The 24105-nt window shown below is 48.2% G+C and overlaps 3 protein-coding genes and 1 long non-coding RNA gene across 7 annotated transcripts in view; 2 read left to right on the plus strand and 2 right to left on the minus strand.

The window, feature by feature from the left end:
- Nucleotides 1-3011, plus strand: part of LOC110395182 (zinc finger protein 501-like) — a 62066-nt gene extending 59055 nt beyond the window's left edge. The window contains exon 13 of the mRNA XM_021389347.1: nt 539-3011. Coding sequence (XP_021245022.1) covers nt 553-1971 — 1419 coding nt within the window. The 5' untranslated portion in view covers nt 539-552 and the 3' untranslated portion in view covers nt 1972-3011. The remainder of the gene's footprint in view (nt 1-538) is intronic.
- Nucleotides 1727-22046, plus strand: DDX11 (DEAD/H-box helicase 11). 2 transcript variants are annotated; one of them, XM_021389313.1, is made up of 27 exons: nt 1727-1846; nt 3480-3614; nt 3979-4215; nt 4557-4643; nt 7137-7294; nt 8474-8519; nt 9036-9143; nt 9685-9772; nt 10248-10450; nt 11064-11216; nt 11304-11350; nt 12217-12296; nt 13264-13308; nt 13435-13502; nt 14038-14076; nt 14330-14453; nt 14893-15027; nt 15481-15593; nt 16397-16469; nt 16827-16930; nt 17677-17826; nt 19787-19855; nt 20017-20117; nt 20539-20623; nt 21205-21280; nt 21458-21612; nt 21746-22046. In XM_021389313.1, the coding sequence occupies exons 1-27, from the start codon at nt 1820-1822 to the stop codon at nt 21767-21769; spliced, it is 2730 nt and encodes a 909-aa protein (XP_021244988.1). In that variant the 5' UTR covers nt 1727-1819; the 3' UTR covers nt 21770-22046. The 2 variants fall into 2 exon arrangements, with proteins under 2 accessions (XP_021244988.1, XP_021244996.1); XM_021389321.1 differs by lacking the exon at nt 1727-1846 and adding an exon at nt 3264-3368.
- LOC110395215 lies at nt 10294-20010 on the minus strand. Its single transcript, XR_002436257.1, has 2 exons — nt 18543-20010; nt 10294-10489 (listed from the first exon to the last, which is right to left on the minus strand). It is a non-coding gene; the product is annotated as an uncharacterized LOC110395215 (long non-coding RNA).
- Nucleotides 21992-24105, minus strand: part of WASHC1 (WASH complex subunit 1) — a 41024-nt gene continuing 38910 nt past the window's right edge. For all 3 annotated transcript variants that reach the window (XM_021389336.1, XM_021389326.1, XM_021389343.1), the window contains one exon: nt 21992-23759. In XM_021389336.1, coding sequence (XP_021245011.1) covers nt 23608-23759 — 152 coding nt within the window. In that variant the 3' untranslated portion in view covers nt 21992-23607. The remainder of the gene's footprint in view (nt 23760-24105) is intronic.

Raw genomic sequence — 24105 nt, forward strand, 5'->3', positions numbered from 1 at the left:
CAGAACTTTGGGCCTCAGTGTAACCATTGTGGTGTTGTCTTTCCAAATCAACAGATCAACTGACTCAAAACCTGAGGGGCTTATCCTGATGCATTCTGCTCAGCTTCTGACCTCCCACACATAAGATGATGATGTTGGCTCTGTAAGCAGTGCCCTCCAGCTAATCTGCTAGGATTCATTTCCCAGTTGTGTTCTCCACACAAACACAAATCTGGAGCCTCAGAATTTTTCAGTCTAAATGAATATTTCCCTGCTTGATTAATAAAACAGTTTATCATTCCATTGAGTTGCCTATCTGTTCTGTAGACAAAATCGAGGTACAATTTGCTGCAGAATATGTCTGGTTTTCTTTGTAAGGAAAAGGTTTATGACTGCAAAGAAGAAAAGTACTCTGCTTAGCAGGGGATGATGTTTCTGTGGTGCTGTCTGCTTCTTTCCTTGATTAAGCATGGGAATGCTGGAGAAGAGCAGTGATTCACAGACAACAGGAGGAGAAGTGGAGGGGCTTATTCATTGCTAGTTCCTCTGTTCATTCCAGCAGGTAGCCAGATTATGGGTGACGCACAGACGGGCCAGCTTTATCAGGAAGGGCCTGTGAGAGCTGACCTGCACCCATTCACCTCCAGAAGACTTGCTACAGATACCCTCGGGGGCTCTGATGAAAGACCAGACTGCAAGCAGGAGCTGGAGATGGAAAACCAGGTGAAGCTGTCTTTTGGAAAGAGGCAGGGAAAGGGAGCTCCCTGTGTGATGGCAGTGTGGGAGTGTGAGGATGGTGGTGGCACCCCTATCAGCAAGGTGGTCCTTGCTGGGGACAGGCCAGACCCGCCCGTGTGTGGGAATGGCACCATTTGGATTCAGCAGGTGGGAGAGAAAACCTATGAGTGTCCTGAGTGTGGGAAGAACTTCAGCCGGAGCTCGTATCTCAGCCAGCACCAGAGAATCCACCTGGCAGAGAAACCCTTCAGCTGCTCTGAATGTGGGAAGAGTTTCACCCGCAACTCGGACCTGATCAAACACCAGCGGATCCACACTGGTGAGAAGCCCTATCAGTGCAACGAGTGTGAGAAGACCTTCAGCCAGAGGTCCAACGTGATCAGGCACCAGCGGACCCACACGGGAGAGAGACACTACCAGTGCACTGAGTGCGGGAAGAGCTTCAGCCAAAACTCGCATCTCGTCGTCCATCAGAGAAGCCACAAAGGTGAGAAACCATTTCATTGCCCCCGGTGCGAGAAAAGCTTCAGTGACCGCTCCTCCCTGATCATACACCGGAGGGTCCACACCGGAGAGAAGCCCCACAAGTGCCAGGTATGTGGGAAGCGTTTCCGGGACAGCTCGGCCATCATTCGGCATCAGAGGATCCACACGGGAGAGAAACCTTACGAGTGCACCGAATGTGGGAAAACTTTCCGCCAGAGCTCCTCGCTGGTGACCCACATGCGGACGCATACAGGCGAGAAACCCTACAAATGCCCCGTGTGTGGGAAGAGCTTCAGCCAGAGCTCGGCACTCACCACGCATCGCCGCATCCATGGAGGAACGGCGTTGCCCCTGTACCATGGCAGCCTCTTGCCCAGCCCCTACCAGTGCGCTGAGTGCGGCAGGCGGTGCAGCGACCACCCCACTCTTGTCAAACACCAGATGACGCACGTGGAGGAGCGGCCCTACATCTGTGTGGAGTGTGGGGACAGCTTCCGTCGGAGCTCAGCACTCAATGTCCACCTGAGGATCCACCGTGGGGAGAGGCCCTACAAATGCGAGGAATGCGAGAAAACCTTCCGGCATAGCTCAGCCCTTGGTGCACACTTGAGGATCCATGCAGGATCCAAGCCCTACGAGTGTGGTGAGTGTGGGAAAAGCTTCCGTAAAAGCTCGACACTTAAAGTGCATTTGAAAATCCATGTGTCCAAGAAACCTTATAAATGTACTGTAGGTAGAACTCTCTCTTCCTGCTCTCTTCTCCCATAGGGCTGGTTGGAGCAGGAAACAAAAACAGAATTTGATTGTGTCTGAGGGCACATGAAAAATGTGGGTGCTGAGAACTACAGTGGCAAAAGGCTAAGGAGTCACCATAGCAGCTCTAGTGTCAAGGTTGGGTGCTTAACACCAGTGGTATGTTAAATTATGAGGTCAGGGAGCTCATCTTGGGAGCCTCGTACTGGTGGTTTAGAAAGAGTACTGAGAGCTCAAGGGAGACCTAGTTCTGGGTAATTTGGGGACTGTGAGTATGTGGTAGAATACAAGCAGAAGAACTGGGCTTTCAAAAGAACTTTTCAACTAAATAAAAGATCAAATTAAAAAGTTCTAAGTTGGCTCTAGTTCAAAACTCTGGCTTGTTAGGCACTGTAGTAGACTTAGAAACTCATATTTTCCATGAACATGGTAGGTTGACCCAGTGTTTGAGCAGGCACTTCCAGTTGAGTCTGAAACTCAGGAGCTGAACCTCAACCTGTTTTGTTTTTCCTTGTTTTCCAAATCCTACATGGGACAATGAATTCCTACCTCCATATACAACATCTGGCTGACAAAATGGTTGAGTAAAGCAAAACTGATGGGGCCGTTCCCAGAAGACGTGGATGTGCAAATATGGCCAGATGAAACACTGCCTGTAAGCAGTGTTTGGCAGCTTTGTCCTCCTTAGTTTTTAACACCTTCCTATTAGGGACATCAACAAAACGTGGGCAAAACAGTGGCCTTACCTTATTTAACCAAAAAAAAAAGGGTTCCCCCTACACGTGTGTGTGAGTTGCACCCAGTATATCTGATGGGTTCCTACTGGCAGTCCAGAGACTGTCTGCAATTTTGTAGTCCTTTCTGTGAGAGAGAACTCTTTAGCTCCCTATTGTTTGTGCTGTAATAACGTGTAAAGCTTAGTGTTAAGATAGGAATTCCTGTATTTACACGTAGTACTGTGGTAATGACTGTATGTTACAGAAACCTTCTCTATATTGCTATGTTTTATTATGGATGTGTTTCCATCCTAAATAAACCCTTTTTTTTCCTCTGTATGATCCTGTTTTGTGTCACTGTGTGTGCATAAATGGGAACGGAGAAGAGAAGGCTCCGTGGAGACTTTGTTACGGCCTTCCAGTGCGAGAGGGGAGCTTACACGTAGCAGGGGGCCGACTTTATACACAGCCCGGTAGTAACAGGACAAGGGGAGCTGGAAATAAACTAACAGAGGGGAGGTTTAGGTTAGATGTTAGGGGAAATCCTCCACTCAGAGTCGGGTCGGCCGCTGGGTCCGCCCCTCCGGGCACTTTCCGCCGCGCTCGGCCGTCCCCCCGCGTCACGGGGAGCGGGCGGGGTTCCCGCGGCGCTCGGTTCGAAGCGGGAAGGCCGGGATGGACGGCGGGGCGGCGGAGGTGGGCGGCGGGCTGGCAGCTGGCGACTGGGAGGGAGCGGGGACGGCGCGGGCGGTGGGGCAGGCGGGTGCTGCCCGGTGCCCGCTCACGGCTGTGTCCGTGTGCCCGCAGGCGGTGAGCGGCCCCGTCCGGGCCCACTTCCCGTTCCCCTACACGCCGTACCGCATCCAGGAGCAGTTCATGGCAGCGCTGTACGCTGCGCTGGAGGCCGGGCGGGTCGGCATCTTCGAGAGCCCCACGGGCACGGTGAGCAGCGGGGGGAGCAGCGACCAGGGGGTGACACAGGGACAGGGCCGCTTGCAGGACGGTGCTCAGAGTGCATGGGGAAGGGGAGCAGGGCAGGCCGGGCTCGATCACCGCACAAGCAGAAAGTCTGGGCTCCTGCTTCAGAGACGTGTTAGCCACGTCTGCGGTGCTGGTATTGGAATTGTGGGGAAAAAACAGAAAGGTGCCACTTGCAGGGCTGTAAAGTGTGACATTGGTATCTCTATGCATGGCCTTGGCCTGGCCCCACTCAGCTGGAGCTGTTGCCGGGTGCTTCTCCTCTGTGGAGGAGCCGGTGACAGCAGTGACACTGTGTGTGGCTTGTCCTCTTTGTTTCCAATACCAGGGAAAATCACTGAGCCTCATCTGCGGGGCCCTCTCCTGGCTCCGTGACTTTGAGGAGAAGAAGAAGCAGGAGGAGGCACGGCTTATGGCACCAGAGAACAGCGGGCAGGAGGAGAAGCAGCTGCTGGCGTCTGGTGGGCCGGCGTGTCCGAACAGCGGGGACGTGTCTGGGGAACCGGACTGGATCACGGCATTTGTGCAGAAGAAAGAAGAGCAGGATTTGTTGCACAGACTGAAGGTTGAGAAATGCTCATGTGTAGAGAAGGGGGCAAAACAGCAAGGTGTAAGGTGCAGAATGGGTGACATCACGGGGGGTGACTTGGTGGTCATCACCTTTGACAGGACTCTCTGTCACTAAAAAGGGATGAGGCGTTCCTGTGTGAGTTGCATAAGATATAGGATGGTTGCTGTCAGCATAGTAACATTCATAGGCATGCAAGGAGTAAGGGACTCCTGACAGTTTTGTTTCAGAGTTGTTTGTTTGTTTGTTTTCCTATTTCAAGGTAATAGCAAAATAATTATGCCTGTTATATAGGACTAAATAGACTTCATCCTTCCATCATTCTCCCTTTGTTTCAGGAAGAGCAGATCAGGAGGAAAAAGCGAGAAGAACGTCTTGAGAAAATCCGCCATAATGTGCAGTTAAAATATGCAGCAAAGAGGAAGGTGAGTTGGCCTGCAGAGGTTAGAATCACAGTATCATAGAATCATAGAATGGCTTGGGGTGGAAGGGACCTCAAAGATCATCTAGTTACAACCCCCCTGCCATGGGCAGGGCTGCCACCCAGCAGCTCAGGCTGCCCAAGGCCCTATCCAACCTGGCCCTGAACACCTTCAGAGATGAGGCACCCGCAGCTTCTCTGCGCAGCTCATGGCTGATTGCAGGAACAGAAGACCCAATAAATAGTGAGGTCAGGCTTTGGTTGTACTTTGCTCAGCACTGTATTTGCTTACCTTCATAGACACTGTCTCCCACAGAGTTCTTCTGGAGAAGCTGGCAGCCCGTGGCTTGGACTGGTACACTCTTTGCTGGGTGAAGAACTGGCTGGAGGGCCGGGCCCAGAGAGTGGTGGTGAATGGAGTTAAATCCAGCTGACAACCAGTCATGAGTGGTGTTCCCCAGGGGTCAGTATTGGGGTTGGCCCTGTTTAATATCCCTATGGATGATCTGCATTAAAGGATTGAATGCACCCTCAGTAAGTTTGCAGATGACACCAAGTTGGGAGGAAGTGTTGGATGTGCCTGAGGGTAGGAAGGCCCTACGGAGGGATCTGGACAGGCTGGGTTGCTGGGCTGAGGCCAATTGCATGAGCTTCAACAAGGCCAAGTTGCAGGTCTTGCACTTTGGTCGCAACATCTCCATGCAGTGCCACAGGGTTGGGGCAAAGTGGCTGGAAAGCTGCATGGAGGAGAAGCATCTGGAGGTCTTAGCTGACATCGAGCTGAACATGAGCCAGCAGTGTGCCCAGGTAGCCAAGAAGGCCAATGGCATCCTGGCTTGTATCAGAAATAGCACAGCCAGCAGGAGCAAGGAGGTGATTGTCCCTCCGTACTCAGCTCTGGCGAGGCTGCACCTCAAGTACTGTGTTCAGTTTTGGGCCCCTCCCAACAAGAAAGACATTGAGGTGCTGGAGTGTGTCTGAAGAAGGTGAAGGGTCTGGAGCACAAGTCTTATGGGGAGCAGCTGAGGGAACTGGGATTGTACAGTCTGGAGAAGAGGAGGCTCAGGGGAGACCTTATCGCTTTCTACAATGACCTGAAAGGAGGTTGTGGTGCGGTGGGGGTCAGCCATTTCTCCCAGATTACAGCGATAGGTTTAGAGGGAATGGCCTCAGGTTGCACCAAGGGAGGTTCAGGTTGGTTATTAGGAAACATTTCTTCTCAGAAAGCATGGTGATGCGTTGGAACAGGCTGCCCAGGGAGGTGGTGGAGTCACCATCCCTGGAGGTGTTCAGGAACCGTGTGGATATGGCACTAAGGGAGAGGGCATGGTGGTGTTGGGTTGGAGTTGGACTGGATGGTCTTAGAGATCTTTTCCAACCTTCATGATTCTATGATTCTGCGAAAATATGATTGTATTGTCCAGAAGTGTCTCTTTTCTACATGTAGAAAGTTGACATGTATTTTTCTGCCATTTAATTGAGTGAACTGGCTCCAATAACCTTAACTTGAAGAGCTTTTTGATGGTATGATTTAATCTTCCCAGAAATACCCACTTCAGGTCCGTAAACAGGCACTTATAAGGCAGCCAGGCTGTTTGTGTACTCCATCTCAAGTGCTGTGTCAACTCCTGTCAAAAGGATGTAGCATAAATATCAAAGGTTCAGAGGTGAATGGTGAATCAAAACCAAGTAGAACAAAGAACTTCTTTCTCTTAAAGGAGAATGAAAAGCGTGGGAAATGAGAAATATGATAAAAAGGGATGAAAGCAAATTTCAGAAATGATACACAATTTGGAAAAGCAGCTATTTCAGCTATTCCATAGTCTCTGTAAACTGCCTTTCTTTATCATGCCACAGTGATGGAATGCTCATTAAAGTTAGAATGCACTGTCTTGAGACTGAAGAAGGAGCTTTTCTTTATCAGAACAGCAAATTAATAAAAAACTGTTCTTCAACAGTTTAATAGAATTTCTGCAGAGGGATAGACCTGTGTTGGAATAAGGACCACATAACTGGGGGAAAAAAAAAGAACAAGAGAAATCTTGTGCTCTATATTCTAAAACAAGTATTGAGTTTATTGTAGCCTTAGGTTAACTGTGGATTATTTGATTATGTCCTTATGTGTTTGCTTGGTTGTTGGCTTTTTTTATTTACACGGTTTCTTTCTGAGGCAGTCATTTTTATGGGCTAATTTAAGCAGCTAATACTGGATTACAGGCATACGGTCACTTCAGGAGTTAGGTGTTGAGAGGGCCTTTTGCACAGAAGGTTTCTATGTGGGCAAGTCTTCAATTGCTGCTGTTACCTGCACTGCATGGGGCTGAATTGCTTCAGGCACTCGTGGTGCATTTGCTTGTCCTGCTGGGGATGTGCTCAGCAATCCCTTCTCTGTGCTATGGGAAAGGGACTGAGCTGTCCTCTGAACTGCTGGTGGCATAAAGTGATGCAAGCGCTGCTTCCCTGTGTGAGAAATAATGAGATTGTGTGCTCCTTTCAGAGATCTGAGGAGGATGAGACAAAGCGTCTTCTTCAGCTCAGCAAGGAGATTCTGTCAGAGGGAGCTGGAGCAGCTGTCCCAGAGCAGCTAGATCACAACGAGGAGGAGCTGATTCTTGCTGAATATGAGAGTGATGAGGAAAAGAAAGTGGCATCGGGGTAAGGACAGGGACTGAGGGGGTTCCCTGTCAAAGAAATGCCTTCCTTATCATTTTTGGATGGCCTTAATTGAAGGGAATTCAGCTGTTCAGCAGTGATTGCTTTCTTGAGCATCTTACGGTGTTGGATATATAGGTGGCTCTGTGTTGAGCAGATCTGGAGTTTCTCCCCCATTGAAGCTGTGGTAGTGGCTGGTTGGTAGGTTGTTTTTTCGTTAGGATTCTTTTTTTTTTTTTTTGCTTTTTGTTGTTGTTGTTGTTATTGCTTTTTTTCCCACTACTGTGGTCTGCCTCTAGCATCTTCTAAGAAAGCGCATCTTTCTTAAAATGCATGACAACGTCCTGCCTTTATCCATGTCTGTTTCCCAGAGAGTGCCTCTGGATGCTGGGCGAGTGCCTTGAGATGAACTTTTTTTGCATTAGAAAAGCAAAATGCTCCTCAGGGCATCTGAGGAAGCTATCAGTTCTTCAGATTAGCAGTGGCATCTTTTGATATTCTGAAGGGAGAGAAGGTCACATTTCTGAAGACTGAGCTACAGCATGAAAACCAAGGGCACGCTTTTCTCTGTCCTACAATTGTTTCTTTTGCGTTATGCAGAAAGCCAGAAGCCATACTTCAGCATGAAAAGTCAAATACATCTAAAATACAAATTTACTAATTAGTATCTAGACAGATCCTCCTGCCTTAAAATTGCAAAGCATTTAAGCTACATATAAATGAAGTAGTTACTAAGCATTAAACTGCTGTTGCCTTTGAGGAATTGTATAGCAGCTAAATATCTTCCTGAAACTTTTTTTTTCTTCACGCAACAGCTTGAGGGTGGTAAATTGTCTCTAAGGGGAATGCTTATATAAATATAAATAAATAAGCACACCAAAGGATAGTATAGCTCTGATTAGTTTATGCCTGGGGCTTAGAAACACCAGATTAAAAAAAAAAAAAAAGATGCTTCTTGAAGTTGCTAAAGACACAAGCCAACAGACATTTTTTCTTTTAAAGAGCAAGGCTTGGCTTGATTGTGCCCACCTATAATATTCTTAAAAAGTCAATTTTTGATTTACTTCCTGATGACACAAGCACCTCCCTTGAGATTGTTGCCTTGTGGTAGAGCATCAGTCGGTTCTAGCTCCCAGTGACTATATGCTGAAAGGAAACTCTTTGGACTTTGTCTTTTCTTAGGCTGGAGGAAGATGATGACGATTTGGAAGAAGAGCATGTGACAAAGGTGAGATGAGGAGGGTAGATTGTGCCACCTCGTAGAACAGTGTGAAAGAATTATGGCTTCCTTGCACCCTTCCCAGGGTAATGCAGTATGGAGGGATTTAGGCATCCAAGGACTGCCAAGTTTGTTGATAATAGCACCCAGTTCTGCTGCTCTCATCTCCTTCTGGGCTATACTGGCTGCCTAAGCAGTTTGCTCTGCTAACACTGCTGAAATTTTTCTGTGGCTTGCTGCAAGAAGCACATATTCATCACTCTACAACAGTGAGTCCCAGTTATTATATGGGCTTGGAAAATTCAATGGGAACAAAGGACAAATGCACAGTAGAAAGTAAAGATAAGGCTGTTGGCCTTGGCAGTTGTATGGTGACATTCCAGCATATGCCTTCCTTTGTGTTTTGAAGGCCTGAGCAAGATTAACATTGCTGAGGTGCTTGGCTGCCTCCCTGCAGGATTGGTTGTAGAATAGGAGATTGGCTTCCGCATTCTTTTCATCTTTCTCTGGTCTTCCTCACTGTAGATTTACTACTGCAGCCGCACTCACTCCCAGCTGTCTCAGTTTGTGCACGAAGTGCAGAAAAGTCCTTTTGGCAAAGACACGCGTCTGGTCTCCTTGGGATCCAGGCAGGTATGTGGTATGGTATGAACACACTGAGTGTGTGTTCATTCAGTATGAAGGACTTTGCTAGGAGGTGTGTGGATGTGACAGCTCAGAAGGCATCTCAGGGACTGAGGTGAGTCTTCCAGTGGAAAAGCTAGTCATGTGTCGTGATATAGATCCGTGCGATGTACTTTTTTCTGTGAGCTGTTTGGCCATTTGCCCTTTGATGTAAACGCAAAAGTCTGTTTTCCCTCTTCTGATGTGGAAGATTATGGATGCCTGAGTCACTGGGAAGGCACTCGTTTAGATATTAATTCTGCTAGCGTTTCCTTAGAAGCATTTCTTTAGAAGTTGTGCAGCAGTGAGCCATCTGAGGACACCTTTCCTTATTTTGTCTCCTTACTGATTTCTTTCGGGTTTTGAGCATATTTGTAGCAGCAAGTACACAAGGTGCCTGACTTCTGGTTTGGAATCTGGCCTGGGATTGCTTTAAAGAAGTCTGTTTTACAGCCAAGGGTGCACAGTGGGCACTCTTCAACCTGCTGCCCCCTCTCTTTGCATGTCTAAGAACCTGTGTGTGAATGAGGAGGTGCGCCGCTTGGGGGCTCTGCAGCTCATCAATGACCGCTGCACGGAGATGCAAAAGAACAAACATGGTATGAGCACTTCAGGGTGGGGAAGCAATGGCTGATAAAGCTGGTGGGAGTGAGAGGCTGCCGGCAGTGCTCTCTGCCAGTCAGTTCTAGCAAGGGAGCAATAGGAGTCTGAAAAGGGCAAGTTGGGGGAGCAGAGCTAGAGATCCTTAGTGTTTTTGCCTATTGTACTCCAGGTTAGTACACCAAGAGCCGTATGTATTTGCTGAATGTCTTGCATTGGCCAGGACTTGTGCAATGGAAGGATGCTTGTCTTTGTAACGTACTGCTAGAAATGCGGGGGAATGTCACATGACTTAATCTAACCTGCAAGAGCAGTGCCCACAGTGAGGATGGCAATGTCTTTCAATAGATGATGGGTCAAATACTAATGACAAAGCCTGCTTTGAAGTTCAGAAGGTATTGCTGCAAGGGTGAAGAGCAGTGGGTTTAGACTTTTCAGTAGTACTCATGGCTTTCTTTTGATTTCTGCTGTCAGAAAAGAAGAATGATGCAGAGGTTGAAGGGAAGAAGAGACGCGTGAGTCGCACTGTGTGCCCATTTTATTCCTACGAGCAAATGCAGTTTCTTCGCGATGAAGTTCTAGTGGAAGTGAAGGATATCGAGCAGTTGGTGACTTTGGGAAGGGACACCAAAGCCTGCCCCTATTATGGGAGTCGATATGCCATTCCTGCTGCTCAGGTAAGGTGTGGACGCTGCTTAGGGAAACAGTGCCAAGACCTGTAAGAACAAACCAATTACTAAAGCAAACCAGCACTTTGTTGCACAGTGGTCTGTGAGTCTGTAAACAGGTTGTGTTTCTGTCAGGTTTAGTTTTGCTGAAAAAGAAAAAGGAAAGTGAGAGTACCTGTTTCAAGTTAGTAGGGAGGCTGTAAGTGTGTCTCAGTTTTGGGCCAAGCATTATGAAATACTTGAAGCATTCAGTAAGTGGGGTGATATAGGCACATGTTTGTAGTTTAAGCATTTGCCACTGCTCTTCCTTGCTTGGTTCTCTGTCAAAAGACATGCTTTCAGTCCTTAGAAGGAGATTAGGAAGGTAACCTGCTGTTGCACTTCTAGGTTGATTTTACCATAATTATATGGGGGTCAAACAAGTTCAGGAATCGGCATGCACAATCATTTCCCCTCAAGCACATTCTCCTGTCTGTTTTGCTACTTCTCCCATAATAAGAGTAAGTAACTTGATGGACTTGTGCAAGACCCTCTGATGTAGGCGCATTATGAGCAGCTGGTGAGTGCTCTAAGTCTGTCAGGATGAGAGCTAGAACCAGGGCATTGTGTTCTTCTCCTGTAGCTGGTGGTGCTGCCCTACCAGATGCTCTTGCATGAGGCTACCAGGAGCGCTGCAGGGATCATTCTGAAGGACCAGGTTGTAATCATCGATGAGGCCCACAACCTCATAGACACCATCACCTGTATCCATAGCGCGGAGGTCAGCGGCTCTCAGGTGAGTCACGGTCTGGCCCATTAACTGTGGGGTGAGCGCCCTTTCTTGACTCCTCTCTAATACCAGCTCTGCTTTTTGTTCTTGTAGCTGTGCTGTGCCCACTCCCAGCTGCTGCAGTACATGGAGCGATACAGGTGAGGATCTCAGAGAAGAATGTAACAGCAGCAGGCAGCATGGATGCTGTGGCTTGTCTCATGTCTGCACGGCCTTTCTTGCTTTTTCCCAGAGGAAGGTTATTTGCATTAATACTTCTGCAGATGAAAAGCCGCTTGCATCATTATCTCTGTCTAGAACCCATCTAAGTCGGACTCCTGGGGCTGGTATTAAGCAGTGAGAAAGGGGATACCCTGAGGATTCTGGCTTTTCCTTACACTCTGTTTCTTTCCCAATCTCTCTCTAATCATGCCTGCTTTGTGATGCAGAGTTATGAAAGCTCCAGCCTTTCATCTCCTGGATCTTAACCTTTCATGTGCTGACTCCCAATATAGAAGAGGCAGGAAGCTCTGGGGAGGAGGAAGCTCTGTTTTTTCACTGTGGCCAAATCTCACATCTTGTCATACCTGCAGTGGCTGATTATTGTGCTCGATGCTAATAACTGAATTACCACAGCAGAGACTTTGGGCATCACTGCCATTGTAATTTGTGTGTGAGGATAAAGGCGTCTGTAGGAACAGCGAAGCACTTGGGCTGCATGGGTGAGTGCTGGGGGGTGGCTGTCAGTAGGGTGTTCAGAGCTCTGACACAAACAGGGAGTGTGAGCAAATGTCTTATGTAGGGCAGAGCTGATGGCTTGTTCAAGGTTATCAGGAAGCCTGTGTGAAGCCTGGAAGTAGGGCCAAGTGCTACGCAGCAGAATCTGCTACTTCTGTCTGGGTTCTTTTCTGCCCCAAATTAAGGGGAGTTGAGTTGCTTGTCTCTGCAGCTTAGGAAGCTGTGTGTTAGTCCTTGAAGATATTTTGGGGCCTAATACCTCTTTTTTTTTTTTTTTTTCTTTTCATAGGAAACGTTTGAAGGCAAAGAACTTAATGTACATTAAGCAGATCCTTTATTTGCTGGAGCGGTTTGTAGTCATGCTGGGAGGTAAGCAAGCCATTTCTCTCTGTGGATGCTTAGAGACTCAGAGGCATTTGATGTTTCTTTGGAGCACTGTCCCTCCTGCCCCTGCACAGGCTGTGAGGAGTTGTTGCTCATGTTTGGGTACCAGTAATAGCATTTCTCAGCCTGTTTTATAACATGAGGTTACGGTGTCAGTCTGACCCCCTCTCTTTTTTCATTAGCTGAGGAGCAGCGGGTGATGCTGTAAGTTGGTAGGAGCGGTTCCCCTCTTCCTGTGTGATATTCAGATCTGATATGAGTTGGGGAGGTGGTGGGGTCCAAAGTGAGGAATACAGCAGATGTGACAGCAATCAGCGCAGCACAAAAGCTGCACAGAATAATCTTCCTGTGTCATCTCAGCTCAGGGCTTTCATTAGCCTGCAGCCTGTGTACAGCTTCATGATTGAGGCTGCAAAGTGAGTTGTGAGGTGGGTGTTAAACACTGGCACATAAAGCACAGTGAATGGCAGCGATTAATACTGTTCTGTCTGCCAGGGTCTGAGAGTGGAACGGTCCTCAGGTTTTCCCCTTTTTTCAATCACCTGTCAGCCTGTGCACCTCACAGCTCCTGGTGCTGCATTAAGGAGGGGTGAGGGATGCACTGCATCCCTCATCCCTCATCTTTGCAGCATGATGACTGTGCAAGCATTTGTATGCACCCACCCTACCTGCTGCCTCCTGCTGTAGAAGGAATGTAGGTGGCATTTCTTAGGATGTGGCAGCACACTTGTCCTACAGTGTGGGGCTGTCCTGCAAAGGAAAGAAAAATTGAGCAGGAGCTGTCATTTTTCTCTGCATAGCTGCTTCTTCCAGATGTGAAATTGATTCTTAGTTCTTTGGGTTTTTTTTGTACTGTGCTGTGCTTTCGGCTCAGTTGTTTGCTTAAGCTCCTTGCTTAACATTAAGACAGACTCATAGTAAGCCTTCCTTGAATTTTTTTAATATTTTACAGGAAATGTGAACCAAAACCCTAGCTGCCAGGCAGTTTCCCAAACAGGTAAGACTTTAGCAAACATCTAGGGTAGTACCATTGGGTGTGGACGTGTATGTAGGCAATAAGGGGCTGCAGGCCCACCAGCTGATAAGTTACTTTTTTTTTTTTCCTTTTGTCCTTTTCTTTTAGGGACAGAGCTGAAATCCATCAATGACTTCCTATTTCAGAGTCAGATTGACAATATCAACCTCTTCAAGGTAGCGCAAGTGTTTTCCGTATGCTACAGCTGATGGCTTATTCAAAGTTATCAGGAAACCTGTGTGAGAGCTAGAAGAAGGGTCAAGTGCCACATGGCAGTATCTGCTTTCTAGCAGCTTCTCCATGCTTCCCTGTTGTAGAGAACTCTTCTGCTACTATCTGGTTAGCAGTGCATTAAAGCTGGATGGGTGGTCTTGGGGCAGAGGAAAGCGAGCAATTAAGTGCATATGCGTGCAGACGCTGTCTGTACACAAAGCCAAACTGTAAAGGTTGAAGGTAAAGAAGCTCTACTACTCCAGTAACCTAACCCATCCCTCAAATCTCCAAAGACAGTGCCTTAACCAAAGAGATTCCCACTCTAGAAGCAGTGCCTTTGTAATAAAATGTTGTCTGCGAGGGAACTCTCACTGTCCACCGCTCCCCAAAAGAACAGCGAGCACAGCAAGTGATATCCCTGCTGGGCTCAGACTGAGGGCAGCAGGATGGGAGATGGGAGGCTGAGCACCAGTTATTTTTTCTGTCTTTTTCCAATAGGTGCAGCGTTACTGTGAGAAGAGCCTCATCAGTAGGAAGGTACTGCCCCTGCAGCTTTATGGTCAATGACTTGTTTGGTTTTGATTTGATGGGAAGCATCAGTCTTGTTTTGGTTTTGATTTGATAGGTGGGAAAAATAATGGGAGCCTTGGATTTTGCTGACAGATTCTGATTGGGCTGGTTTGTGAACACCTGCCAAGGAACCTTATCTGTGCCAGGCCAGAAAAGCTGTTTCTATCTTATCTGTTTCCTGCTGTTGGTAGTCTTAGTCTTTATGGCTTTTGCTTGGCAGCTTTTTGGATTTGTGGAGCGATATGGCAATCCTGCTCCAGCTGTGAAGACCAACAAGGAGAACCAGAAGTTGGCTGGCTTGCAGAACTTTCTTCTGACTCTCCAGCAGGGATCTTCTAAAGAGAGTGAGTTCAGACATCCTCCACTTGTGCATTCATGGACAAAGTGAGGACGTGGAATGTGCATCTGCTTGGGGGAAAGGGGAGGGCAGAACCGAAGAGACTGCAGGAGGTGTACTGCAGAGGTGTTTTTAATATATCTGACTAGATGACTTCAGCAATTATACATTTGATTAGATCTCCTGAGGTCCCTACCAAGTGGAGTGGCATGATTCAGTGTTTATACCGCATGTACTTAAGCTTTGCACTGCTGTGTCCTGCTGGCTTTCCAACTTGAGCTATCATGGGTAACTGTTTAGGGGTGCCAGCTACGAAACTAGATTTTTTTTTTGTTAGCAATGAGATGAAACTTGGATATTGTGTTCCATCTGTACTTAGCACTCAGAACTGTCTTTATTAGTGTAGCCTATGCTGCCTGCCTCTCTTTTTCTTTTCTGGCTATCAGACCCTCTCCAGAGCCCTCCCGTGGAGGCTGACAGTGACCAGCTCCGAGCTGCCTCTCCTCTGATGCACATCGAGGGATTTCTCTCAGCCCTCACGAATGCAAATGAAGATGGTCGAGTCATTCTCAACAGGCAAGGTACTGGAATAGGAGAGCTGTCGAGAGGAGACGTGACTTACAAACAGGCCATTTCACCAGCAGGAGGGAGGTGATCGTGAGTCTGTAGTCCTACCAGAATGTACCTGTGCTGCCTTGGCTGAGGCTGGCAGGCTCAGGCTTTGCAAGGACTCTCATGAATCCAAAGGAATTTTTAACAAGGGCTTTGGGGCTAGGGCTTGCAGATCTCAGCTCCCACTTCGGATGTTGGGTTTTATCTTGCAATTCAGTCCACCTCTTTGCAGCTCCAGGAAGAATAGGAAATGGAAAGTAACTCTGAGGCTGTCATTACCTATTGCTGCCATGGCAGCATTGAATAGCAGGACCTTGTTTTGAGAGGTGGGGATCTGCTAGAGTGTCCAGGGCAGGAGGGAATATCACTTGTAACCCTGTTTGTCACAGGTCGTTCACAATGCCGCCTCTCTTTTTTTCCAGGCACTATTGGTCAGAGCAGCCTCAAATTCCTCTTGTTGAATCCAGCTGTCCACTTTGCCAAGGTGGTGAAAGAATGCCGTGCTGTAATCATTGCTGGGGGCACCATGCAGCCGGTGAGGGAGTAAGGACATCTCTGGTGCTATCTACAAGCAGGCACAGAAAGATAAGAGCTTGGTCCCACTGGGACTGCTCTTCTCACCTCCTGTGGTGTGTGTGGGAAAAGACTTCTCCTACCTCCTCCTCCATTTCTGTTTCTGGGTAGGAATGTCTTGAAATCTTCTCTTTGCTCTTGTAAAGACAAGGGATAGAAGAAAGTTGTGAAGTGCAGGACGTTAGAGAAGCAGTGGCCTTTTTTGGAAGGCCTCCACTCCAACTTTGAACCCTTCCGACTGCAACTTGGAGAGAGGATATAGCTGCAGTCCATGATGTGGATTGTACAGTGCTTGGGAGTCCTGGTAGTGGGCTTTTGGGCCTGGAGAGGTCTGAAATTGGAGCACGATGGGCAAAGAGAGGAGGGGTTCCATGCAGGGAACTTGACCCACATAGCGGGGCCACAGCAGGGCTCAGGAGCAAGGGCACTAAAAGGGGAGCCTTTTGCCTGCATTTTGTGCTGCCTGTTCTGCCTGGGACAGCTTGAGGTTCTGCTCCTGGGCACTTGGGATTAGCCTGAGCAGAAGGCATCAAGGCAGGGGCGCAGAAGGTCCCACAAGCCTGGGAGTAGAGAATGGCTGCTGGCTGAGCATTCTCATGCCCTCAGTTTTCACATCATGGAGAAAGCTCATCTCCTTTCCATGCTCGCAATCCCCTTTACTGAGCTCATCAGCTTTCTCTGAATGCTGGTGCTCAAGGAGTAGTATCAGGGTTGTTGGTGCAGTGTCTGTTGAGACTTCACTCCTCTCTGGCTTGCGGTCCACAGGTGGCTGATTTCCGAGAGCAGTTGCTGTCCTGTGCTGGTGTGGATCCTGCACGCATCGTGGAGTTCTCTTGTGGTGAGTGTGCTGGGGGAACAGGGAATAGTTGTAATCTGTGTCGAACCTTCTGCCATTGGTGCTGTTTTGTCAGCACGCTATGCAACACATCATCTTTCCTAGAAATCATGGCAGCAGTGGGTGCTTGTTCCCTCCCACTGAGCTCCTCAGTGCTCTTGGCCAGCAGCAGCAGGCAGCACCTCACCTTCTTCCCAGGGGCTTGGGTAGCAGAGGCCAGAGCAGCTGAGTGACTTACATACTGTGGCCTAGACAGACAAACGTGTGCCTGTGTCACCGCACACAGGTGATGCTGTTCAGCTAGCAGTGTTGGTGCACAGGGCTGCGATGTTGACTCTCACTACTTGTTTTTGTCTCCAGGACATGTGATCCCTCCAGAAAACATTTTACCCATAGTCCTTTGCAGCGGTCCTTCCAACCAGCAGCTGGAGTTCACCTACCAGACAAGAGACCTACCCCAGATGGTCAGTCTTTGTTCTCTTCTTAAGTGTATCTTTTTTTGGTTCACTTGCCTATGTTTCATAGGACGCTGTACTTTCAAGAGGTGCAATGATCAAAGGCCATGGGAGGGGCAATACGCGGGATTTGGGGCTGGTGTGTTGCCAGGTAATTGGGAAAGAAGAGTGTGGTGTTGAGCTGCCTGCCTGCAAGAATCTTTCAGAGACTAGGAAGACTAGCAACTGTTTGGTTGTACTGAGATCCTGCGTTTGTACGCTGGACACCAGAAAGAGCTGACTACTTCCCAGTCTGGAGGTCTCTGTCAGTGGAGCAGAGCAGCCCTGCAGACTGCAACCCAAATCACGGGGTGATATCAGATGTTTCTGCACTTTTCTCTTCCTTTGCTCAGTCAGTTAGCACCCAGCACAAGGTGCTAGGTCTGTTCTGAATCCCACCAGGTGTGCTAGCTAGCTCTCCACATCTCTTCTTCTCACATGTTTCCATCCACTGGGACAACAGGCACAGACCCTCCTGAGTGACCAGTGCTCCACACAGGCAATGGAAACTCTGAATTAGGAGAAGCCAAGCAGTGAACAGCTTTTTGGCAATTCCCAGCTCCCTTGGCACCTCTCAGGCCTCGCATATTTCCCACATTTTTCCTCCACCGATGCATGTCACAGGGGAGGTGCGATCCTGGGATCGTGCACAGAATTGGAGCGGCATTAGCTGGAGCTCCTGTCAGCTGCAATATGCTCTTGTCTCTCTCTTGCAGATGGATGAGACAGGCCGAATCCTCTGCAACCTGTGCAATGTGGTCCCAGGGGGTGTGGTGTGCTTCTTCCCCTCCTATGACTACGAGAAGCAGGTGTACGCGCACTGGGAGAAAACAGGGCTGCTCACCCGCCTGGCAACTAAGAAGAAGGTAATTGTGCAGCCAGGGGCAGTTGGTACTGCAAATAGAAGCTTCAAAAGTCAAACAATTATCTATGCATTACAGGCCTCTCCCTGAGTTGTTCTCGTACTCTGCAGAGCAGAGCGGATGTTTATCTAGCCAATCCCTCCAGTAATGAATAAATGATACTTCCCGGGCGGCTGATCACGGAGCTGGGATCTAAATTAGATTAAATGCAGCTATAGATTCTTTAAGAGCGCGGTCTGTAGTGGCCATGGGGGGAGCCAGTCTTTGCTTTCTGTAGCCAGTGAGCTTGTTCCCTTGCATCTGGGGAGCTGTTCGAATTGAGCTCTTATAGGAAACTGGCTTTTCCCAGCCTCAGCTGTGTGTCCCTTGACCACAGACCAGCATGGCCAGGGGACAGACAGAACTGTACTAGCCTGCAATTCGTAAGACAAATGTTGTTGGTATTTTTCTGGTAGAAGTGTAGAGCTGAGAACTGAAAGACCAGCAGTGGTGACTGCTTTTGGAAGAGCAATGAGAAACATTAAATAGGGAGATCACTGCAGATATGAAATCTGTGCAAGTACTGCCCCAGGTACCTGAAGGTTGGTGCTGCTGAAGCTTAGGCAGTCTGACAGTCCTGGGGGGTGATGTAGGGACCTTGGTCATGTGCCAGGAAAAAAAAAAGAACGACAGCTATCTTGTCATGTGATTTTTTCTTTTATCAAAAGCTAATAACTTACCTCATGGATTAGCAGAGCACAGTCCCAGTATTTCACAGCCTTGGTGCAGGCATCCTGGCAGGTGGATCTGCCTGTAGGTTTTTGTAGTGGAAACACCACGCTTCAGCTTCTCCAAGGGTTTGCACAGCTGTCATTCAAAGCGTCTTTCAGGTGTGTTCTGTGGGAGTCCTCACGGTCTGCCTGGCACCTCCAAGGGCTCACACCACAGTCATGCTGCTTGCTCTGCCTTTCAGCTGATTTGTTCTTGTTTGGCCTTTGCAGTCTCCAGCAAATTGGATATGCGTTAGCAAAGCAATTTGGTAGCAGTGCGGTGTGTGACTTTCAGCTGCCTACACACAAGATCATATCATAGAAGAGGAAGGTTAAAGTCTTTCCTGAGGTGGCTGTGGTGAGATCACACTGAGATTCTATTTAAATTACAGAGGAAAAATTAATTTAAATCAGAGGATTAAATAGCTACTGTTTAATGAATTAAATAGATTTGGCTTACATTTGTAATTGCCAGTTACTTTTCTACTGAAAGAGACTGCCTCTGGCTGGTAAAATGCTCACAGCACTCCTTGCTAACCAAAAGGGAACGCGTCCTACAGGTTCTTTACTGTCACAGAAAAGACAGATGTTGCATTTCTTGTTTACCAGAAAAATAACTTGTGATTTAAGCCAAGGTGCAGCACCTATTGAGAGCCAGCTCAATTAATTGCAAGGGCTTTCAGTAACTTGTTGTTTATAACCCCATTAGGTATGCTGGAATAACGTAAAGAAATATTACTCTGTGCATAGGAAACTAATATATTTCCTGGGCTAAAGAACTACTACACAGAATTAACTGGTGATTCAAATTAATTGGTCCAATCACTGTCCTCCAAGACCTTGCAGCTGGAGAGTCTCTCCTTCATGCTGCGCCTCTTTCTGGAAGAAGGGCTTGTGCTTTCCAGCCTTTTATCTCTCAGATGACTTCTGACTTCTTGTAGCATCAGACAAAGCAGCCTAAGCTGGAAGGGAATGCTGGAGGGCAGGAGAAGCTGCTGCTTCCCTTCTCCTTCAGCTGAGAAGTGCTGTACCAAGTATGCCCTGCTTTTCCAGGGGGAGAGGGGAAAGCTGTCAGTTAAGTGTGGTTTTTCTTACAGTAAACTTGCCCTTCCCTGGTGTTAGTTCCGTGTGCTTTTTAATGGCACGTGAGTAAAATGATTTGTTTTGTTGTTGCTTGCTTCCTGATGCTGCAACTGATGCACTGTCTGTGACAGATCTTTCAGGAGCCTAAGAAAGCAAACCAGGTGGAGCAGGTGCTGGCGGAGTATGCCAAGTGCATAAAGGTGAGCAGAGCTGGCAGGGTGGTGGGAGTGAATCATCTCATCTGCAGAGGGGAGCGCTGGTAAAGAGGGCATTGCAGCTTTTAGCTAGGAAAGATGTGTGTGTTTCTGAAGCACAGAAATCTTCCCTGCTCTGGTCTAAGTTGCTGGTCCCTCCCTTGCAGCGCTGCAGCCAGGCTGGAGGCCAGATGACGGGGGCTCTGCTGCTTTCTGTAGTTGGAGGCAAAATGAGTGAAGGGATCAACTTCTCGGATGACTTGGGAAGGTAAGGTGGCTGCTCCTTTTGAGGCGAGCGCTTGGCTCGTAGCGCAGTGACTCTAAGCAGGATGGATGCACCCGTACTTGCACAGATAGAAAATCTGGGAATCATGTGGCTGGGGCTGATGCTTGAGCCAATGGGACAGAGTCTGCAGGTGATGTAAAACTCACTTGTCCAGTGTACTTTTCATGCGAGTAATGCAGTTAGGCTTGCTGTGCTAGATAATTCCTTGTTCTGGCACCCTGAATCCTTCTGCAGCTTCCAGTTCAGAGTGTGCTTGTCAGCCTGCTGTGTTTTACTGCCGCCTTTGGTTTTCAAGGCTGGCTGTCTTTCAGGGGTACAGTGACCTCTAATTTATCAGTCTTATTGGCAAAGTGCTTTAGGATGAGACGTTAAGAATAATGTGGTCCTCCCTCATCCCTTGCAGGTGTGTGATTATGGTGGGAATGCCTTACCCCAACATTAAATCTCCAGAGCTTCAAGAGAAAATGACTTGGCTTGATAAAACGATGGTAACAGACACGTACACCTCTGCTTTTTTTAACTCTGATTTTTACTACTAACTTCCCTCCTGGCACACGAGTTCTACTGTTGCCTTCAAAGACTTTTTCTTCCTTTGAGCTTGTCCATATTTCTCAGACTGTGGCAGTGGGAGCACAGCCATCTCCATGCTGCATGTATGCAGTTAGCCCTATGCACAGGGGTCAGTGGAGGGAAGCAACACCAGGGCTCCCTGGGAAGTGAGTTCCAAGAGGAGGCAGGTCCCTTCACAGCAGAGGTGGTGGCGAGGTGGTGGCAAGGTGGTAGAAGGTGTATGCTAGGCTCTCTTCTCTTGGTGTACTTGTGCTTACTCACTGCCCACCAGAGATGCTGTTCCTGGGCAGCTAGAGAGCTCTGCTCTCCGCAACTGCTCGAAATCATTTTCAAAAACTGCAACCTTTCTTCCCTCCTTACTCTCAGCTTGGGGTCTGTGTGGATACCCACTCACTCTACCAGGATAAAAGTATTTGTTTACCTCACCTCTTCATTAAGACTCTCCCTAGTTTGGTTAACATCTGTCTTGTGTTCACTCTGACCTATTTCTCCTTTCCAGCCAAGAGCTGCTGGCCAGGCACCTAGCAGAGCACTGATTGAAAACCTGTGCATGAAGGCAGTAAACCAGTCAATAGGTAATTCATCCTTCCTTGGACAGGCTGGGGGATACAAAATGTGACCGCATCAAAGCAGGGTGGGAAAAAGGAAGCAGAACCAATCACTCTGAGTACAGATGATGCATACATGAGCTTACTTGCCTGGGAACTAACAGCTCAGTACAGCAGTTTAATGCAGCTGCACACTCTGTACAGGAAGAGCCATTCGCCACCAGAAGGACTTTGCAAGCATCCTGCTCCTGGACCACAGGTACGCACGCCCTGCCATCCTTAACAAGCTGCCGCAGTGGATCAGGGAGAGAACCCAGGTCAAGCCTGCCTTTGGATCAGCTTTTGCAGAGTTAAGAAAGGTCAGAATTTGGTTCTCACATACTGCTGCAGAAACTGTTTCCCACTGTATTCACTTGTACTTTTTTTCAAACCTTCAGCTTGGCGCTTTAGTGTTAATTTGCCCCAACCTTATCTGGTTTCACGTGTTCCTAGTTCCACCGAGGGAAATCAGACTGATGCAGACCAGAGGAGCGGGCTGTAGGTCAACTCTGTGAACCACACCTTCTGAAGAACACCCGAAGCAACGCACGTTCCTGTTTTTCTGTTCCAAGAAGTTTGTTAATCTTCTCTCTGCCCCCTTTGTTTGTTGTTCAGTGTGAGCACTTGGCCTTCCCCACCACTGCCATGAGGGAAACCCATTGCAGGAGTGACACTGGTGAAGGTAGCAGGAGGCTCCTATTTGTTTACAGCTGTTAAGGTTTTATTTAAGACTATTAAATATTTTCAACCCAGACACTTAAGTGTGGGGATTATGATTATTTTGACTGAACACATTATTTTTGTCACATAACCACCAACTTTAGAGGGGCCTGACGACCAAAGGAAGTTCACAATTCTTGTGGAATTTTTCAGCTGTTAGCTTTGTGGTAACAAGCCATTAGTTTGTATCATGTTGGAATTACACAGTAAGACAGGTAAGATGTGGGGCAGCTCTTTAATCTCTTTCATTCTTTCATTCTACCTTACTTCAAGCTGGTACTAGATTGAAGGATTGAGTTGTTCTTTCAAGGGGAATAATCACGTTTAATCATAGGATTACTCTGTGCTTTTTACTGCATACAGGCTTTTCTGAACTCATAGTAACCTTCTGTGGAAAATGGTCAAACTTCTTTTTGGTGCAGCTTCCTAGAGGTTCTTTCCTGGGTCCTGAGCTTGGGGGTAACTGCTAACAACAGAGATGGCTGTATAATCCCATAGCTGCTCTTGGCTCTTTCTGTCATCACAAACAAGGCTGTTCAAAGAGGCTGTTCTGCCTCCTTGCCGGTTTCAGCAACTGGATGCTACCTCTCAATGCTCTTCACAGTGAAGAAAGCACTTAAATTTAGACATGGAGCTTGTACCTGCTCCCTCTGTGTTAATTGGCCCCACAGGGGCAAATGCAGCTGTATTCTGAGAAATTTCTGCTCTGAGTCTGCTGCCCCTTCTGGAGGTACAGAACTCCCAGTCTGGATGAGCTTTGCCTGAACCCCAGCAAAATCAGCAGCTTGAGTAGGGGGCTTGTAAACAGCTGGTGCCTTCCTGCCCTGCGATTGGTGGTGGTGGTGTAAGGTGAGCCCCAGCTTGAGCTGCGAGGAGACAGATGGGCTTTCCCTGAAGCTACTCTTAGTTGAGCACATTTCTCTCCTTTACCAGAGTAAAGGCTGCAAAGACCTGCTTCCTTGAGTTTTATTGCAATTTTTCAGAAAGCAACAGCCAAAGAATCGCCATAAGCCAGGGAGAGAAAGAAACCAAGTACAGAGGCACCAGTAACTAGACTCTTCAATGAAAGGGACAGACAGACCCTCTTTTCCTCTCTTATTCACTCATCACTATCCAGCTTCATCTTCAAGAACTCAGGACTTGCAACACCCAAACAAGCATGAGCTTCAGCAGGCAAGCAGCAGAAACAAACGCGGCAAGGACTGCTCGCCTGCCAGAGATGCTTCTGCAGTCATCACCAGACACATTAGTCAAGATCAAGGGCCCTTTAAATCAGGAACAATACTTGTTCTGATCCGTTAAGCGCAAGTTGCCCTACTGCCCTCCAGCTAAGGCAGGATTTATTGAATCACTGTGAGCTGCAGCAGCATTTTAGCTGGAATGTAGTATTTGGGGTGGAGAACAGCAGACAGCAGAAAACTCCTCATGGATAACAATGTGGCAGTGGTTGGTTCCTGCTCCTCCTCTTGTGGAAGAAATGACAGGGTGCCCCTCCCATGCCAGAGCCCACCCTCTGCAGATACTTCCAGACTGGTGACTCAAAGGTGCATAGTTCACAAGTCCTGGGATTCATGCTGATGCACAACTGCTATCATCTACGACTCCCAGTCATCCTCATCCTCTTCACCCGGGGGCTGCTGTGGGGGTGGGAGGGGTGGTATTGAGTCTGACATACGAGCAAAGGCACCAGCAGGACTTCCAGGAGCATCGGGATTTCCTGAGGCTCCTGGCCCTTTCCCTGAAATACCTGGGAGGAAAGGAAAAGCTCCAGTGAGTGGCACCTGGGGCCTGAGAGAACACACAGGCTTAGTGAAGGTGAGGTGAAACACAATGCCTCACAGCACTGTGCCCTCAGCAGCCAGGTGACCCAAGCAAGCAGAACTGCAATGTGCTTAAACAGCAGCACAGCTCCTTGCGAGGGCTGGTTTTGGCAAAGCTCCATCTGAGCAGGTCCATGCCCTCCCCTGCCCTCTGTGGGCAACACAGATGCCCTGAAGTTGAGCGAGGGGACCAGCTCCCCTTGCACTGATGAAATTCTGAAGGATAGCGCTGTCTCACCCTCACCTTGCAGAGCCCCTCACTGGCAGCTTTCA

The sequence above is a fragment of the Numida meleagris genome, chromosome 1 (genome assembly GCF_002078875.1).
Source record: "Numida meleagris isolate 19003 breed g44 Domestic line chromosome 1, NumMel1.0, whole genome shotgun sequence".
NCBI lineage: Eukaryota > Metazoa > Chordata > Aves > Galliformes > Numididae > Numida > Numida meleagris.